Consider the following 20,785-nt stretch of genomic DNA (forward strand, 5'->3'; position numbering starts at 1 on the left):
ATGGAACCAAACAGTTCAGTGAGTTATCACAAATCAAACACTCTTGTCATGATTATCCAGGTGAAGTTGTAGAGTGTCACTGGTATCCCAGAAGCCCGCTCCCAGTTGCTGCCTCCCCTCTGTCTCTCTGAGATAACCCCTTCCCTGAATCATGGTGATCATTTCCCATGGTAATCACTTTGTCTGGAAGTATATCAATCACCTCAGATATGCAGATGACACCACCCTTATGGCAGAAAGTGAAGAGGAACTAAAGAGCCTCTTGATGAAAGTGAAAGAAGAGAGTGAAAAAGTTGGCTTAAAGCTCAACATTCAGAAAACGAAGATCATGGCATCCGGTCCCATCATTTCATGGCAAATAGATGGGGAAACAGTGGAAACAGTGGCTGACTTTATTTTTCTGGGCTCCAAAATCACTGAGGATGGTGACTGCAGCCATGAAATTAAAAGACGCTTATTCTTTGGAAGGAAAGTTATGAACAACCTAGACAGCATATTCAAAAGCAGAGACATTACTTTGCCAACAAATGTCTGTCTAGTCAAGGCCATGGTTTTTCCAGTGGTCATATATGGATGTGAGAATTGGACTGTGAAGAAAGCTGAGCCTTGAAGAATTGATGCTTTTGAACTGTGGTGTTGGAAAAGACTCTTGAGAGTCCCTTGGACTGCAAGGAGATCCAACCAGTCCATCCTAAAGGAAATCAGTCCTGGGTGTTGAAGCTGAAACTCCCAATATTTTGGCCACCTGATGCGAAGAGCTGACTCATTTGAAAAGACCCTGATGCTGGCAAAGTTTGAGGGCAGGAAGAGAGGGGACAACAGAGGATGAGATGGTTGGATGGCATCATCGACACAATGGACATGGGTTTGGGTGGACTCTGGGAGTTGGTGATGGACAGGGAGGCCTGGTGTACTGCAGTTCATGGGGTCGCAAAGAGTTGGAGACGACTCAATGACTGAACTGACCTGAACTGAACTGATGCATTCCTAAACATGGTACTATTTTAAGCTTAACTTACTTTTGTCTTAGTTTTGAGTTTATATGCATGGAATTATAAAGTAAGTATAATTTTATGTTGGACTTGTACTTTATGTTTGTAAAAGTCATGCATGTATTATTTTTAAAAAATATTTATTTACTTATTTGGCTGTTCCAGGTCTTAGCTGCCTGCCGCATGTGGGATCTTTGCCGTTTGCTGCAGCATGCAGAATCTTAGTTGCACCTTGAGGGATTTAGTCCCCTGACTGGGGATCGAACCTGGGCCCCCTGCATTAGGAGCTTGGAGGTTTAGCCACTGGACCAGCAGGGCAGCCCCCATGCATGTTATGGCATGTGGCTGTAGTTTGTTCACTGGCATTGCTACGTCATGTTCTATTATATGAATAGACAATATTTGAACACTCTGATGTTGATGAAAATGTAATGTTTTTCCGATTAGGTCTGTTACAAATAGGGCTGCTGTGAACATTCTTGAACACACTTCTTGGTGAATATATATATATCCATGTTCTGTTGGATATACTCCTAAGATTGGACATGCTGGATTGTAGGATATACCTGTATTTTAGCATTAATAGGTACTGCCATTATCAAAAGTGGTTGTGCCAATTTACACTCCCGTGACAGAGTGTGAGAGTCCCAGTTACTACTTGCCAACACTTGCATTATCAGTATTTTAGACACTGATGGGTATTTAGTGGTAGCTTGTGGTTTCCCTGGTGAGTAGGAAGTTAAACACCTTTTTGTATATTCATTGAACACCTTGTTATCCTCTCTTATGAACTGCCTGTTCAATCCACTTGCCCATTTATCTACTGAGTTGTCTTTTCTAATTGATTTTTATATATACTGAGTTTTTTATATGTACTGAATACAAGCCCTACATTGTTTGTATGTGCTAAAAATATCTTCTTGCGTTATGTAGCTTACTTTTTTATGTTATCGCATTATTTGCAGCTATTTACATGTAATTTACATTGTATTAGTCTAGAGATGATTTGAAGTATGCAGGAAGATGTGTGTAGGTTGTATACAGATGCTTCACCATATTGTATGAGACGTGGGCATCTGTGGATTTTGGTGTCCATGGGTTGGGGGAGGAGGTCTTACTTGGAATCAGTGCCCCATGGATACTGAGGGATGGCTGTGTTCAATTCTGTTTCACTGTGACCAGAAAACATACTCTATAGTCTCAGTCTTTTGAAATGTGTTCTTGTTTTATGGCCCAAGTATGGTCAAGTTTTGTAAATTTTCTATGTATGCTTAAAAGACATGTATAATGGTCTGAGTCCTTCAGAGTGGACACCTAAGAATTCTTTCTCTAGAAAGAATTACTATCCAAGTGTTAAATATAAATACTTTAAATAACAGATACTAATTGCCGTTTTCCACCACAAGTAAATAAAATATACCAATCTATAGATCAAAGGAAAACACAGACATGCTTCTTTATAATAACATGACTCCATGCCATTCTCTTCTGCATGCCTTCTTCTCAGCAGTTTTAAGGATGGCCTCATGATAATTCCACTTTAACATTCAGCTGAGAGCCACATGGTCTTGAGTACCCTGTCCTGGTGTGTCTTCTGTTTTTGTAAGAGTCAATATCCTACAAAGGAGAAAGAAACAGCCTGAGCTAGCCCTGCTCCCAAAGCAAAACTACGCACATGCTGGTGCCCCTTTTCTATGAAGAACCCACTGTCTCCAGTCATCTCCTTTCTCAATAGCACCAACTCTTGCCTCTACTTTTCTCATGTTGCTGGTTTATGATGACATCATTAGCTGCAGTTGATTCTATTCCAAGTAAATGATGGTGGTCAGAACAGTGTTCCCTAACCACTATTGCCAGAATAGTAGCGATGTGGAAAACCACGGATACACAGCTGTGATGCTGAGGGGTGTTAGTAGATAGTAAGTTAAAAAAAGGGTGTTGTGATACAAGGTTTGGGGACTCCCCCCAAACCACCATCACCTCTGTAACCAACTGCAAGTTCAAGGGTCCCCAAGACTATCACTCTGAATCCAGTCACAAGTTTAGAAGTCCCCAAGTCCATCTTCAGGTTCAGTAATTCACCAGGAGGACTGATGATACTCACGATTATGATGTATGACAGTGAAAGGACACAGATTAACATTATGTAGGGAGAGAGGCACACAGGGTCCAGGAGGCACCAGGCATGAGCTTTCAATCATTCTCCCAGTGAGCTGTACACACCATTGCCTGTTCCCCAGCAACAGTGTGTGTCAATACACTTTGAGTATTGACAACCAGAGAAGCTCACCGAGGCTTGGTGTCCAGCATCTTAATTGGAGCTTGGTTATGTAGACATGGCTGACCATTTGTGCATTTCCAGTTCTTTCAGAAGTAGAGCTGGTAACTGCATGGGCCAGTGTTCCCTGGCTGGCCAAATCACACTGTTGCTGTTGTTCAGTCGCTCAGTGGTATCTGACTCTTTGCAACCTCATGGACTGGAGCGCACCAGGCTCCTCTATCCACTGTCTCCTGAAGTTTGCTCAAATTCATGTCCATTGAGTTGATGATACCATCCAACCATCTCATCCTCTGTCATCCCCCTTTTCTCCTGCCCTCAATCTTTAAACTCCAATTTAAAAAGATACTCATCTCAGATTGCACATTCCAAGGACTTAATGGTTACTTCTCAGGAGCTGAGGGCAAAGGCCAGAACCCCCTTTGGGCAAGGCCAGCCCCATACTGCACGTACCCCACAAGACACAGAGCATATCATGGCCCATGCTTTAGAAGTCCAGGAGTTCCACCACACTGAAGTAAAAACAAATGCCCTGTCCTTATCTACAAGGCCCTGCATGATCTGACTTTCCATCTTACTCTCACTTGCTATATTCCAGGCACTCTGATCTTCCTTTGTGTTTTTCAGGACACTCAACTCTCCCCTGGCCTGTGTAGTGGCAGTTCCCTCTGCCCGAAATACTCTTCTCCCCAATCCACACATGATTGGATTCTTCTTGTCATTAGATCTCAGCTTAATAAATGTCATTTCCTCAGAGGCACCTTTCCTGTCTTCCCAAATTAAAGGAGTCCCTGAGTCAGTCCCTATTCTATTACCTTGTTATGTGTGCATCATAGCAGTGATCATTGCCTATTATTTTCTAGCTCACTTATCTGATAATTTGCCTGTTAGCAGTCTCCTGCCATGCAAATGCCACAAGAGTAAAATTCTTGACTTTTTCTTTATCCTTAACACCTAGAACTAGAGTAAATGTACCAGGACTAGAGTAAATGCTCAATAACTCAGTGAATGAATGAGCTGATGGATGAATAATAAGCTTTACAAACGCTGGCTTAAACTAGATCCAGTAGAATTCTTTACAGCAAGGCTGTCAGAGCCTTTAATATGCTAATAGGAATTATGCATCTCTAAGTGTGTATCATGTATTCAGGCTTCTGTGAACACGTTGGCAGGCATATTGACGCAGAAATTTGTCATTTTAAAGGAATCAGATTTATTTTCACATATGACTAACATTTTGCTAAGTCGCCTCAGTCGTGTCTGACTCTCTGTGACGCTATGGACTGTAGCCCAGGCGCCTCTGTCCATGGGATTCTCCAGGCAAGAATGCTAGAATGGTGTCGTGCCACCCCCCAGGGCATCTTCTCAACTCAGGGGTTGAACCTGTATCTCTTACATCTCCTGCACTGGCAGGTGGATTCTTTACCACTAGCACCACTTGGGAAGCCCCAACCAGCATTTTAAAGAAAAATAAATCCTAAAATATGGCATATATTCTTTGAAATTCCTCTTTCTCTTTACTGCTCCATCCTTTAGGACTTTGCTGTCTGTAACTAATTGGATCAATTGATTTGTACATGGGTGTACGTGTGTAGGACTGCCTTAGGGTCTTCTGTCCACTCTTTTATTTATTTATTATATTAAATCCTCATTGTTACTAGAAGCAGGACACAAAAATAATGATAGTTTCAGGTTTGTGAAAGAGGATTTCAGGCATGGAAGTTTTTGGTACCCCTCAAGTTATATTTCCAAAGTGCCCATTGATACTCTATAGACAAAAGTCTTGACTGTTGACCTGATTCTATTCAATAGAATCAGTTATTGATAGACCTTCTTTTTGCAGTCTTTGATACCAATATTTTTGCAGTTGCTTTTAGAAATTCTTTGTGTTGGCTGAATGCATTTGTGCTATAGAAAATTGTGTTATTTCTACTGAAAGCTTTAGAATTGATGAAGTGTGTTTCTTTTCAGAGACTAAAGATCCTGGTATGTTTCTTTCCATAAAAATAAGGACTAGAGTTGTTGACTGCTACCACTGATGGATTGGGACTTTTTCTAGATCCTTTTTTCTTTCTACATTACCCTCCTTCAGTGGGAGGACTAGGTGACAGCTATTCTGGATTAAAAAAAAAAAATTAGAAAGGCTCTGGACAGAATTTTCTCCTATCATGGTTTAGTTTAGGCTTTGCTAGAGCTGGTCCATTTGAGTTTCGTCTTTACATGTAGAGCACAGCTGCTCCTGGTCTCTCTACCATAGTGGAGTTTAAACTCCAAACTTCCACTGACTCCCCAGTGAATACGGGGATCACCTCATGTAGTAAACTGGTCCTGCATCACTCCCTGTGCTGACTCTTCTTTGAGTCGAGTACATAAATTACTGGCATACGGGAGGCAGTGAATTCCCTTGGAACCTCTATTCCCCGGCTCCTGCCTATGGAAACAAGATGTTCTATTAGAAGTTCAAAGCATTCTATACTATAGACTACTATGCAGCGTAACCACCTTCAGAAACAAGGTTTGGTGCTGCCTCTTCTGGTCAGCCAATGTCCTTGTGTTACTACAGCCACATGGCCGTTCCCATCCATTGAGTTTACTGCTGCTAGCTGACCGCCTCCTGAGTATACCGGTTAATTCTTGAATAAGTTTTAAATCAATCATGAAAATAGTTGTTTAGTCATATAAATGACTACCACAGGATCTATTTACAGCCCAGATTTTACAGACGGATGCCTTGATAAATGTGTTTTTATTTGCTGTGAATAATTTCTGCAGAGCGATATTGAAAAAAATGTAATTCACATTTTCCATTAAGAAGAAGGCTGCAGTGGTGTGCAGAACTGTCAATTATCTGTGTCTCCAGTCATGACTGGGCTTCCCTGGGTGTCTCAGCAGTGAAGAATCTATCTGCCTGCAATGGAGGAGATGCAGGAGACACGAGTTTGATACCTGGGTTGGGAAGACCCCCTTGAGGAGGGCCTGGCAACCCACTCCAGTATTCTTGCCTGGAGAATCCCATGGACACAGGAGCCTAGTGGGCTACAGTCCATAGGGTCACAGAGTCAGACATCGCTGAAGCAACTGAGCACACACGGACACACCAGTCTTGATTATTCTGGATTAATTTGGGAGGGAGTCAGCTATCCTTGTAGAAAAACATGAACAGTTAGAAAACCTCTTTCCATAGCCTGAAAAACTCTTTCCATGCAAAAATGAGAGGTAAAATTGAAACCAGAACCCAGTTCTCCAGCCAAGACTCCCTCTGTTGGATCCAGAGGCAAAGGGAAGAGCTGATAATGGGTTTCCTCATCATCAGGGGGAGGCTTAGCTGCCAGAGCCTGGAAAGAATCTGCTTCTCAGGTCTCCCTGGCCCCTCTCAGCCTTTCCTCCCCAGGTGTGTACAGAGGTCTGGAAGCATGGAAGGAACGTCACAGGAGGTAGTGGCATAGTCCCTGCTCTCGAGCTCATGGTGGGAAGGAGGATGAGGTCACGGCAGAGCTGGGCTCACGAGCACTGGGCCCTGATGACCTGTGTGGCTGCTGAACAGCCACTACCCCTGCCTTCCCAGCTGCCGGGTCCCTCCTCTGCCTGGGAGACCCTTTACTTTCTGAGGCTTTCCTGTCACTGATGTTCTGTTTCCTGGAGTCTGTTGTGGTCAAAGTGCTCCCAGTAAACCCAGCCCCAAACCCACATCATAGCCCCCGTGACATGCTCTTTTTAAAGCCCCCCAAGTCCCAGCCCCCAGAGCCCTCCTCCAGCCAGTCCCTGCATCAGAGTTCCCAGGACTTTTTGCCTGAGAGCTGACAGTTCAAAGCTTAGAGGAACTTGAAACTCAGGTTTCTTATGAATGCTATTCCAAACTATTCTGGATTCAGTAGGCTTTGGGGAATGGCTGAGAAATCCATTGAAAATTTTCTGGAGGAAGTCTGTATGATCCTCAAAATGCTATTTTTAAATTTTGCCTTGTTTCAGAAAATTAAGACACCAAAAAATGGGAATATAACTCATCTACCTGTCTAAAACTAGAGCTAGATAGCTCATGCTTTTAAGCATATATGCATGTAAAATCAGAGACTTTAAACAGGAGATGGAGAGAGACACATGGTGACCTAAGTGACTTACACCAGATGGAATTGACATATACACACTGCTGTATTTAAAATAGAAAACCACCAGGAGACACCGAATAGCTCTCTGCTTAATATTCTGTAATAACCTAAATGGGAAAAGAATCTGAAAAAGGATGCATGTATGTGTATAACTGATTCACTTTGCTGTACACCTGAAACTAACACAACTTTGTTAATCAACTATACTCCACTAAAAAACAAGCAAACAGCAAATCACAACCACAACAAAATCCAGATGGAATTAGTTGGGTGGTGTTTAGAGTGAGGGGCCAGAAGGAGCAGGATTGCAACTTGCCAGCACAGAGTGAATGTCCCACAAGGTAAACTGGAGGTAGACAGAGTTAGAAGCAGATGATTACCCATCGATTAGTTTTATTTGTTCATTTATTTTTTTTTTAATTTGGCTGCATCAGGTCTTAGTTGCATTATGCAGGGGCTTTCATTGAGGCATACTGGCTTCTCTCTAGTTGCGGCACACAGACTCAGTTGCCCTGCGGTATGTGGGATCTTAGTTCCCTGACCAGAGAGCAAACCCACATCCCCTGCACTGGAAGGTGGATTCTTAACCACTGGACCACCAGGGAAGTCCCTAGTTCTATTGTATCTTTTGTTGCCCATTCTGTTGCATGGGCTGCTGATCCCCGCCGCACTGCTCTTCCCCTGACTCTTGCCATGAGTCTTCCCCTCCCAGAGCAGAAGTCAAAGCAGAGCTGAGAACCACTCCATCTGCCCCTACCTTGACAGAAGGGCAGATTGTCCCACGTTCCGTCGTCCCAAAATAATGAAACAACGTATAGGTCGGGGTGTGCTGTGTCTGTGCTGACACAGTCAGTTGTGTCCGACTCTTTGTGACCCTATTAACTATAGCCTGCTAGGCTCCTCTGTCCATGGGATTCTCCAGGCAAGAATACTGGAGTGGGGTGCCGTTTCCTTTTCCAAGAGGTCGAGGTACCCGATCTTGACTCGTTCAGGACAAGTGATGATTCGCTTCTGCTCTGACTCTGTTTTTAGGAGACAGTAGCTGCTTCCTCTGAGCCTTTGTGATAGTGGCAGTAGTAGGTGCTGCTCTAGTTATTCAAAATTATCTTTTGAAAAACAGATAAGGTGGATGGGAAATGCTAACAGCCAATACAGCCACAGCTCAGCCCCCTGCTGTTCTGCAAACCTATTTCCTTATCAGGCCCTGGCCCTGGCCCCCCAGGCAGAGGCAGCAGAACCGGGTGAGACCAGCCAGCCAGGCTGTTTGGTGCTGTGTACCATCCACAGACGCCACCAAGTGGGCAACCCCCCGGACAGTTCAGGTGAACCCCCAGCTTTGGTCTTTCTTCATTCATTTCCAGAATTTTCTGTAAGCTCAGCTGTAGGGTGGGAAGTGTTGAAGGCAGAAAACCAGGTTCCTTTTGGGCTTGGACCTCTGCACCCACAACTCCTCTTCCTGTTTCTCTGTGAAGAAGATTCTGCAGCTTCTATTGCTTCTCTTTGGGACCTGAGCCTTAGTGATAAATAAGGAACCGTTTATCAGATTGCTGTGTAGGTCAAGACCAAGTCTGAAAATAAGAGCTTTCTTGTGAAGCTGTGAACCACAATGGCTTTGAATTCCAAAAATAATGTATCCTTTTTACACAATTGCAGATTGCCGCATCCCACAGATTGAAGATGCTGAGATTCATAACAAGACATACAGACACGGAGATAAGCTAATCATCACTTGTCATGAAGGATTCAAGATCCGGTACCCCGACCTATACAATGTGGTTTCATTATGTCGTGATGACGGAACGTGGGACAATCTGCCCATCTGTCAAGGTAGGGGCAGATGGAGGCTCTGGTTCTCAGCTCTGCTTTGAGACTCGACTGCAGATCAAGTGCATGTTTCTCTAATAAGATGGCAATTGTTGTTTAGTTGCTCAGTCGTGTCTGACTCTTTGCAACCCCATGGACTGTAGCCTGCCAGGTTCCTCTGTCCATGGGATTTCCCAGGCAAGAATACTGGAGTGGGTTGCCATGCCCTCCTCCAAGGGGTCTTCCCAACCCAAGGACTGAACCCACGTCTCCTGCATTGGCAGATGGATTCTTGACCCCTGAACCACCTGGGAAGCTGGCAAGTAACAAAGGGAAACACAGAGTCACGCACACACCATGGTTCAGCCGTTCTGCAGTCTGATCACCAAAGCTCTGTTTTTGGAATCTTCACATCGATCCCTGTTCTCTCTAGCTCCCTATACCCAGCTTTAAAGTTTAAAAGTTTAAATGGAAAGTACTTTATTCTTTAGAATGCTGGCTGTCTCCTTTATTCTAAGAAACCAGAAGTAGTTGCAGAATTAGGAGCTTTGTAACTGGGTCGTGAACACAATGATGAACTATTGTATATTTAATGGAAATAACAGAGCATTTATACTGATTTCAGTTGTGGTACGAATATATTTAAAGCCAATCTTACAGAGGCCATTTTCTCTTAATAATGTTATCCTTTTTTATAATGCATGAGGAGCAGAAAAATAATCAAATTCAAATTTCATCCAAACCAGACGGTGAATATTTATCCTCTTGCATTTTTAAAATTTGCCTAGGCTGACACAGAGGGCCCTGTTTGTGAAAATAAGCCCTCCAGTTCACATTAATTCTGATTTTTATTTTTTGACATGTGACTTGGACCAAAGGACCAAGAAGCCCATGCATAATTCATCATCCAGGGGAGAGGGCGAGCAGCCTTATTTGCACCAAAAGCAGTGGCATCTTAAAGTTGAGGCGGATGTCAACTTTCTGCTTGGAAATCACCACTGGCAGACTCTGATATTGCTTTGCACACCCCATAGTTGGAAATAAATCATTTCCTCATGCGAGAGCTTAAGAGCCATGGCCCCTTGAAGAAACAAAGGCTTCAGGATTAAGAGGACCAAGACAGTCCAGTCCTCACCTTCCTACATGTTCCCCAGAAACTTCCTGTGTTGTTGAGCTGTTATGCATTACCTTGTTAAAGGAGATGCGTGATTTATTTGCACTGTCAGAAACTCTTCTTAGAATCAGCAGCCATCTTTTAGGTGAGGCTGTTTATCCAAATGAACTTTATTAACCACCGCTTTGTTCTGGTCCTGCGGCGATATCCAAACCAAGATAATTGTTTCAGACTCCAACCCCTTCTTGCTTTTACATTTTCCACTTTTCTTTTGGTTCTCCCACGCTTTCCATTTCCTTTTATGTCACGTAAATACAGGATGCTTCTTTACGAGTTCTTTTTGCCCCAATGATTTTCTTTTTTTAAATGCCCTATGGTGATAGACATCTTGGAGTGTCATCATTAGGAGTTCAAGTGCAGGCTTTTTCTTGCTCTCTCTGGGACCCCTTACCCCTCCACCACTACTTACTACATCTCAGTCCTTAACACAGCTTTGATGGGGTTTTTTTTGCAACAACAAATGAGCTGGCTGCTAATCTTGAGAGGTGTGCTTCTTCTGAGAGCAATACAGCCTACGGCCACCTTCATCCCTCCTCAGAGCCCTTGGTCCTCACAGAGGAGGTGCCCCTGTTCTGGGCCCTGATCCCCCTTCCAGCCCCTGCACCTCGCCTCACATCCTCACAGAAACAGCACGGTTGCTATAGAGAGTCTGACACCTCTGGAGTCCCTGGGGGGAATATAATTGGCCCTTCGAGGGACATTTCATCCTGTAATTTTTATTTGCACCTATAGATCCAGGGGTTAAAGCCTGAGGAGCCTTCTCTCTTTTATCTCAAAGTGCAAATAGAATTCACATTCACCTATTGAGTTGAAGCCAGTTTTCGACTGTATTTTTAGGACAGGCTGTCAGAAACCAAGAATGGCATAGCTTTCCTTCTCTGATTAGCTGCACATGTTACAACCCCCTCTTCCATCTCCTTTTGGGTTTGGATGGGGGACTGTCCCAAGGCCATTCCTCCCCCACCCAGGGACTTTGTGTTTTAGGAGATGCTTCCTTCTCCCTATGGGTCAGAGTCAGTTTTTTTACTTAGGGGATGCAGTTATCCATGTGGGTAGCTTAGAACTGCACTCCTCCCCAGGAGGGGGAATGGGCACCCAATGTCCTCACTCATTTGAACCCTGCTCAGAAGTTCACATAACACCTTCCCTGTTTGTGTTGATTTGCTTATCTTTTTTTTTTCCCCCTCAGTTACTGATCCTGTTTATTCCTGATTGCCAGCTTCCCTCCTCCCATTTCTCTTTTGCCATGAACACTGTCAGTTTTCAGCTCAAAAAAAAATTTTTTTTTTCAGAACTTCAATGGTTAAGACTCTGCACTTCCAATACAGGGGCTGCAGTTTCGATCCCTGGTTGGGGAACAAAGATCTCACATGCTGTGTGGTCAGCCAAAAACTAATTTTTAAAAAATCATTTAAGGCTGTTGGGACTGCCAGAAAGAATGGCCTAATACCATGTGTTTATGATCTGGTCCATCCTGAGTGTGGCTGGTTCCGGGCAGGGATCTTTGGGGTCTATGGGGTCTTCAGGGCTCCGGGACACCAGGCTGTAGTGGAGCAAGTTAACATTGGCACAGCCCCAGAGTGACTACCTCTTGCATTCTGTACCCCCTCATTCACTCTGGTCCTGCCCTGATATGGATGTCACATTCTGGGGTGCTGACCCAAGCAGTTCACTCAACACAGAGCCTCTCTATCACTTGTAATATGCCACAAAGTCAGCTTGGGAGAGGAATTCCCTCACTCGCTGCGGTGCGTGTGCGATATAATTTGTACTTGGTGATTGGAAGGGAAAGTAGATATTCCCATTATCCGTTATTTACTTCACACACAATTAGTTCTCTCCGGGAAGAGCACCAGCTCTGCAGCTCTCATTATCCCCTCCAGTGAAACTGCTGAAGCCAATAAGAAACTCCATGATCACAGCGGACGCCGCACCAAGAGGGGTGCTGTACCACAGGGGATGTTCCACTGGGCTGCACAGGCTTCAGGACAAAAAGGCAGCTACTGGTTTACAGAAGGAGGCATCCAGGTCTCACGCGCACTCAGACGGCACACAGAATTCTGTGCACAGACTTGCTGTAGCGGGTCTGCACAAAGCCCGGTGCCCCCAGCAGCAGCCACAGCGGCAGCACCTGAAAACCTTTAGCAGTGCCGATGCTTGGGCTCCTCATGGACCCAGCAGACCAGCAGCTCTGGGGGTGGGGCCCAGCGTCTGTCCCATACCAGCCCTCTGTCTGGGTTACTCTCAAGTTTGAGAACCACTGCCCTACATGCTACTTTGCTAGTTCACCTAAAACACAGCTGGATTTTTCAAAATTTTTGTTGCAATGTGTCAGGCAGGTGTCAATTCAATCAGTTGTTGCCCTGGAATCCAGTTTGCATCCCAGCATTGGTGGCTCAGATGGTAAAAAATCTGTCTGCAATGCAGGAGACCCAGGTTTGATGCCTGGGTCAGAAAGATCCCCTGAAAAAGGGAATGGCAACCCACTCCAGTGTTCCGGCCTGGAGAATTCCGTGGACAGAGGAGCTTGGCAGGCTCAGTCCATGGGGCCGCAAAGAGTCAGACATGACTGAGAGGCTAACACACACACACTCTCAAGCCACCACCCACTGAAACGGTTGGAATGTCTCTTGTTTCTGTGGCACGTTAGTTGTTCTCAGCCCTGATGGCCACTTGAAGGTTTCTTGGGGAGCTTTAAAAAAAGATAGGGGTGCCCAGGCTGTGCATCAGCCTCGGGCACAGAGCCAGCAATTGGTGTTTTTACAAATTTCCTCAGGTGATTCTAATGAACAGCCAGGGCTGGGACCACCAGCCAGGGGGTCCTGAGCCTCAGCCACACCTCGCTTGACTTCTTCCCTCCTTGTCTGACCCTCTTGGAGCCACTTGCAACTATAAAAGCAAATGCCTGCTTTAGAAGGAGAGTAAATACAGAGATAAGGAGGTCTGAGCCTACAAGACCAAGGCGCGCAGTCCTTACAGGCTATGCCACATGTGCAGCGGGACCCAAAGATGCCTAGCGCTTCGTCTTTCAGGCGTATGAGGGTGACCTCATAAAGTTACTTACCCTTGTCTTCCCACGTCACAGGCTGTCTGAGACCACTTGCCTCTTCTAATGGCTACGTGAATATCTCTGAGTTCCAGACCTCCTTCCCAGTGGGAACTGTCATCTCCTATCACTGCTTCCCTGGATTCAAACTCGAGGGGTCAGAGTATCTTGAATGCTTGCACAACCTTATCTGGTCGTCCAGCCCACCCCGGTGCCTTGCTCTGGAAGGTAACACATCTTATCCTTGTGGAAGTTGAATTTTGGCTTATTAAAGTGGAGGTTTCCATACAAGGTGAAGAGCTAAGAAATTACTATCAGCAATAACTTTTGTTCCCTGAGTACATATTGCTTGCCTCTGTCCCAAGCAGAGGCAGCAAGCCTGGTCATCTGCCATGAAACAGTACTTAAACAGCCAGACATAAAACTGGCTTCCCCTGTCCTTAGGCTTAACGGGGATGAAAGAGAAAAGTTTCAAGCGTCAAAGGTTAAACTGCAAAATATTGCAAAGTTAAATGAAATGTCTTCAAAAATTAATTTTCTTTGCACCAAACGAAAACAGATTGTATTATGGCATCGTTAATCTCACCCCTCGTTTTATTGTTGTGTCAATGTTTCTTCCTATTTCCATGCGTTTTATGGCTTGGCTGTAAATGTTTTGCTGCAAGCACACACTCGGAAGCCTGAGACCAAAGATCTTTCCTGCTCGTTTTGGTTAAATATATGTGTTTATTTTTGAGTGTGGTTCACTTAAAGACCACTAATCAGTAGTATGACGTAGTGGCAGTTGGCGGGTGGGGGGGTGGGGGCGGGAGTCAGAGCATCCATTGCCAGAGTCAAGCCAGTGTCTGTGATTGCAGACTTTTAAAACCTTTCTAGGCAAGTTGGGCCTGCTGGCTCAGCTTTCACTTTAATTCAGGTCTTGAAATTATGATTGAAGGAAACACATAACAATTTACTTCCTGGCATCTGAATACAGTGGGCAGGAGGGGGGAGAAATAAATGGAGAAATGTGGGGAGAGGAAAAAAAAATGAAAGGAAATCTGTAATCAGGAACCCCTCCAGAACCCATCTGTAGCTTTTCTTGGGAAACAAATCAAAACAGAATAGAACGTAAAAACCAGCAAGTTCTTACAAGCACCATGTACCTCAGTGTAGGATGAGGTTAAGATGGGAGGTGTGTTGGGGGTGGAAGGCAGTGATCAGCAGTATCTCCTAAGGAAGACCATGAATTAGAGTGGGTTGGCTGGAGCCATGGAGCCTCCTTGAAGGGACAGGGAGAAGAGATGAAAGGGAGGGGAGCCTGGTGCTTGGAGAAATGAGGTTGCCAGCCTGGGTCATCAGTGGTGCTGTTCTCCTAGGCTGGTAAGTGGAGCCCCCACTCACCCCTACTTCCCACCCATCCTAAATCTCCTAGGGGATCAGAGCCCACTGATAGAAATGTCAGATAAAGTACCAAAAGCCAGTTAAATCTGAATTTCAGATAAACAACAAATAATTGTTTAATATGAACATGTCCTAAATATTGGGTGGCCCTCACTTACGGACAACAATTACTCTTTGTAATTTTTGTTTATCTGCACTTCAGCGATAACTCACTGTCCTATATTTTCATTTGTGAAATCTGGCAACCATAGCCTAGAGGGAGAAGGTCTTCCCCTTTGTTTCCACTGGGAACCACCGCTGGCAGGTGAGGTGAGCACAGGCTGCTGATGAATGCAGGCTTTTCTGGTTCCTGGAGGTTTCTCCCTGCTCTGATAACCAGAACTAGAGGACTAGTTATTAAAGATATCATATTACGATTATATCCATTTGAAATGCCTATCTTCAAATCTTTTCAAATTTGGTTTAAATGTCTTTCAAAATATCATATTCTGAGCTTCATTTGGGGACTTTGAAAGCAGTTTTTCTGGAGCTTAGGGAATATGATGTGAATAGGCATAAAACAAAATCTTCCCTTAAGGGGCAAAAAGATAAGGTTATGAACAGGAGGCTGTGACTGACTTCTGATTGGAAATGATGGCTTAAAACCTGTTTCCTTTTCCTCTGCAAGCCTGTGCTATGATGGAGGGGGACACTAAAAGTCCGGGTGACAGCTGCTGTGACAAGAAAGCCACCTAATACCGTTTTTTCCTCCATAAAAAGAAGTCTTTACATCTTCATTTTCAATAAAGACATGTTTATTTCAATTATCTGATGCAATTAGTTTGTGAGACCTTTAAATGGTACCCTGGCTAAAGGCACCAAAGGCATGATTCTGAGAGACGCAGAGTGGACTAAACGACTTTTTGTCTCAAGACTTGATAGGAACTGGGTTAAGTTAAGCAGTGTGTTAAAATAAAAGGTAAGGATTCATGAAAAACGTATCCAGATACACGTGGGTATTAGAGTTTCTATAACTCTTACTTGAATTGTGTATCATCTTATTCAAGGGCTGTGCCTTGTTTATGCAAATTGTCAAAGGGTATTCAACATAGATGCACTAGCCCAAGGGAATCTACCCACCTCATTAATACATCACCCCCTGTTTTGTGTGTGTCTTCTGGAGCACACAATTTTATTTTTCTTGATGGCACAATGAAAATGATTGCACTGTGCTGTGAGATCATGATGCTCTTGGGGACTTTGAAATATTAGGCTGTCTGACCCCTGAAGTGACCAGGTCTGCACAGCTGGGCTGGGGAAGCCTTTCTCCGTGAACTTTTTTATCCCCTTCCCTATCCTGTCTCCCTACTAATCCATCAATCCATCGCGTGTCAGTGTACCTGTCACTGCAGCTTCCTGCACCCCTGGAGCTCTTTTCCTAACCTGCCACCAGCCTGAAGATGGGATCACCAGGATGGTCATGGAGGTGCTGTGGGCTATTGATTACAGTGTTAATTCCCATCCAACTGGCTGAGTTCACATCCTGAGTCTCCTACTTAATCAGTTTGGCTCAGGGCAAGTCACTTAGCTTCTATCAGTCTCTATGTCCTTGTTTATAAAGTGGGGGAGATGATTATAGTTGTGGGACTATGAGGGTCCAGTGTGATAACAAATGTAACTCTTTTAATGAAGGGCTGGATACATGGTAGGTGGTCAATCAAGGGTCCATCATTATTATTGCTCTTAGAATTGTGTACAGAGTCACAATAAGGAAGACTCTGGGCCTGGCTGTGAATGAAGTACCCAGGTCTTTATGCATTGACACTGTAACATTGTTTTGGCTGCTCAGATTCAGTTTTGGTTACTTGCATACTCTTTTTTTTTTCCCTCCACCTCCAAAGCCAGCAGCATAGCGTCTTCCAACCTCCCTCCTCTCTGACCTCTGCTTCCGTTATTCTTTTCTCGAAGTTACTGGCATACTTGTAACTGTGTTTGTATTAACATGAATCCCAGATAACAGGAGGAAATATTAAGCAGTAATAAGAATTCCTGTGAATCTTGAGACCTCACTATGTGTCAGAATGTTTGACACAGTATCTCATTTAGTCCTCCTATTGCCTTTGTGAGACAAGTACTTTTTTTTTTTAAGTATTTATTTATTCATCTGCTCCAGGGTCTTGGTTGTGGCACACAGGATCTTTGATTTTTGTTGCCATGTGAGGGATATAGTTCCCTGACTGGGGATCGAAACCCAGGCCCCTTGCATTGGGAACTTAAGAGTCCTAGCCACTGGGCCACCAGTAAAGTCCTGACAAATACTATTTTTAATCCCATTTTACTGATGAGCAAACCCAGGTTTCTAAAGATTCAGTAGCTCACCTAAGGTCACACGGCTCCTAAGTGGGGGAATGGGGACTCAAACGTGGATCTTTGCCATTCCAAAGCTCATGCTCTTCATCACCAAGGGACATTATCTGATTATGCATTATTCGGTTTGTTCTGATTTCTTTATAATTCTTACAGCTATTTTTTTAAAGCGTCAAAAAATTCTGAAGAGTGAGCACATAGCAAGGGGTTTGTCCTTCTAGCCCAGTTGGCCTACCTGTAGAACTCCTAGCTGCGGGGGGCCGTGAGGCCACAGGAGACCCTGCTGCCCACCGGGGGGGCAGAGAGCCCTCCCCACTGCTCCCCCAAGTGCCCATTGGTCACCCCATTACAGCAGAGCCTCACTTCAGCCTCGGGGCCGCTCAGGGATTGTGTCCTCTTTCGCAGACCTAGAGACTGGCACCTCGAAGGGGGTCAGTGGCCTGACTTTTCCACACTGCCAGTTCTGGGCTGGGCTTTCCCACCTCCCCGCTCTGGTGGCACGGAGCAGGCTTTGCTGGTTCCAGTGTCTCGTGGCAGCTGTCACACTCAGTGTCAGCAATCCCATCATTGAGGTCTGGCTTCATGAAGGACTTTATAATTTGAAAGGAAAAGCTCTGGCAGCTTCACCAAGGATGGCAAGAATTCCAAGGCCCAGTAGGAAGTTGTGGGTGATGTGTTTCAAGGTCTGGGCTGTAGTTCCCAGCTTCTGTCTGTTTTCCCACAGCCAGGTTCTGGGTGGGGAGGGGAAACCACCTGAAATCATAATATTTTGGCCCAGAATGTGGCTGCATCATTTTAAAATACACGAATATATAAATTTGAGCCTGGAAGGAGCCCCTTGGGTTTCTGTGTTCTGGTCTGTCTCACTGCAGGTCTGAGTGCTTTTCCTTATCTCTGTGTATCTTAATGTTTTCCATTCTTAGGCCATCTTCATCTCTGAGGCTCTCATCTCTCTCTTTCACACATACGTACATGTACATACACACACACTGAATCCAGGCAATCTTAAAAAAAAAAAAAAACAATGACAGTGAGTGTGGGCAATTTCTCATTTGTAAGTGCTAAGAACTCGGTTTACATTGTCAGCAGTGTTTATTGAACACCTGGTAGGCACGGAGAAACACCAAATTGGGCTCTGGGGAATTATAAAGAAAGAAAAGAACATCATTCCTTACTGTGAAGATCTTATAGTTTAATGGGGAGACTAAGATGACAAATCCCATTCCCTGGAGATGAGCATCATCACAGATGGCAGCAAGTATGCCTGCAGCTAACTTTCCCACGGGGCAGGTGCATGCTTCTGCTTTGGAAGGGGTGGAAGGGAAGTTCTGATAGGTGGTATTGCAATTGTAAAATGAAAATTTCTATCTGAGGTTTATGAGTTTTGGGGTTCTTTTCCCTGGAGATCAAACAGAATCGTGTGTGTGTGTGTCTCGGCTTTGGGAAAAGAGAAAGGGTCTAAATATTTCACTTATCCACAAGGACCATGCATTTTGAAGCTCTGTAGCCAAGGCAACATGCATTAATGTGTGTGTGCGGAGTGTGCTGGCCCAGTGGTGGAGAAGAGGAGGAGATTGATTTCATTCACTATGACTTAGGTGGGGGCTTCCCCAATGCTGACCTTTCAAAGCAAACCTGACCTTATTAGAAGCTGAGTATCCAAAACATTTTGTTTTTAAATCCAACCAGTTCCCAAACTCAGAATGCCCAAACCAGTTCCCCAGGCCTGCCCCCTTACCATCCATTTCACTACTCAAGTGGTCAGAGATGGAAGCTTAATCAGTTTCAGATTTAGTTACAAGGAAGGCAATGGCATTATTTCCGAAGAAACTTCTATTGCTCGGGGTTTCTTTTAGGTCGGCGTCCTTACATAAGAAAAGAAGGAGAAATAAGAAACAGAAAAGCCTTGTTGGGCCAAATAGGAGATAACTTGAAAGGTTCCAGTTTGGGATCAAAACTCAAAGCCAGGTTGGGTGGAGAGGGATCCCAGCTCCAGAGTGGCCCTTGGCTTTTGCAGTGTGCTTTCCCCCAGAGTCAAACCCTCTTTCTGGGACAAGAGGCAGCAGTAAGCGCCTCCCCCTCTAGGAGCCCTGCCTTCACCCAGAAGTGCCCTGGGACTTTAAACAAATCCTGTGTAGGAACAAAAAAGACAGCGGAGGAGCCCAGGCCTCCTCAGATAAGACCTGCCCTGTGTCTTATCCTTGGCAGACAACATTCCAAGGAATAATCACAGTCCGCCCTGTGCCAAGGTGGTTCCCATTCTACAAAAGGAAACTTCTAAGCACAGAAAGGAGACCAGGCCTGGTCTGAAGAAGGCTGCGGTGAATTTCTATCCGTAGTGAGATCACCTGTCACTGTGCCATCCCCTAAACCATAGTCAGACACGCTACCTCAGAGCTGTGTTTCCTGGGCCTGGAAAAGAGGAAAATCGCAGGTCCTCCCCCGTCTCCAATACTGTGGCCACCTGAGGCGAAGAGCCGACACATTGGAAAACACCCTGATGCTGGGAAAGATTGAAGGCAGGAGGAGAAGGGGAGGACAGAGGATAAGATGGTTGGATGGCATTATCAATTCAGTGGACGTGAGTTTGAGCAAACTCTGGGAGATAGTGAAGGACAGGGGAGCCTGACCTGCTATAGTCCATTGGGGTCACAAAAGAGTTGGACACAGCTTAGGGACTGAACGACCTCCATCAGGTGATGTTAGCTGGGGAGAAAACCTGTCCGAAGCCACGCGGAGATCTCCTTGTGACCCGAGAACCATCTTCTTCCATCTGGGCACGTATGTGAGTGCGTCACTTCCTCTCCTGTTCTGGTTCCCGGCCATGAAAACTCCCGTATCTGGCAATGTTTGTATTACAGCCACCTTGCCTGTGACCCTCACGGGGTTTTTTTCATTAGAGAGAGATGCAAAATAGGAAGCAGCCTTGGTAATTTATTGTTCACAAGCAATAGTAAATTATCCTAATACCTTGTCCATGTACTGTTCATACATTACAGCAGAGTGATTACCAGAAAATAGCCGCCTGCGTGTCTTACCAGAGCTTCTCAGGGCTCACTGTGCTTAATTCTCCTCTGTCTCTTTTCTTTACACAAGCAGTAATTGCCACTCTAGCATCTTCCTCTTCTCGGGCACACGTCTCCTTGTACTCAAGAGTAGATTGTGCTGTGGCATTAAGAAGCTTCGTTATTCTTTCCTTTTTTTCCCCCCTTCTATATTGAATCCAGAAACACTGATCTTTCTGTCCTAAGGAAACCAAGAGACCTTGTTCCTGTTTTTCAAGTGGAAGCAAGTTCTCAGGCTTCCCAGCTATTGCATTATAGGCTCTTTTTCTCTTGAATTATAGGACTCCTGATCTGATACACAGCCCTGGACTGCCCCCACCACCCTCTTTCTCCAGGCCCGTAGCCCCTCGGCAGACTCCATCAGGCACTTTCCCTTCCTTTTAATCTCCTTGGAAACATGTAACCGTCAACCCTCCAGCTCTCCAGGGCTCCTGAGATTTGTTTTTTTTTTTTTCACCTCATTCAATTGCAGAGATTTTACACTGATGTCAAAGAAGAGAAGTGATTCTCTTCCCACCAAAGAGGAGCAAAGGGGGCAAGAGTTCTGGATTGGTGTCTCCCACCAAATCAAGGAAAGACGAGATCATCAATG

The 20,785-nt window shown here is 44.9% G+C and overlaps 1 protein-coding gene across 1 annotated transcript in view; it reads left to right on the top strand.

Annotated features, from left to right (window-relative positions):
* The window catches only part of SUSD4 (sushi domain containing 4), a 133,962-nt gene that overhangs the window by 86,661 nt on the left and 26,516 nt on the right, over positions 1 to 20,785 (top strand). The window contains exons 4-5 of the mRNA XM_040263706.1: positions 9,030 to 9,203; positions 13,439 to 13,627. Coding sequence (XP_040119640.1) covers positions 9,030 to 9,203; positions 13,439 to 13,627 — 363 coding nt within the window. The remainder of the gene's footprint in view (positions 1 to 9,029; positions 9,204 to 13,438; positions 13,628 to 20,785) is intronic.

Source organism: Oryx dammah, unplaced genomic scaffold (genome assembly GCF_014754425.2).
Source record: "Oryx dammah isolate SB20612 unplaced genomic scaffold, SCBI_Odam_1.1 HiC_scaffold_21, whole genome shotgun sequence".
NCBI lineage: Eukaryota > Metazoa > Chordata > Mammalia > Artiodactyla > Bovidae > Oryx > Oryx dammah.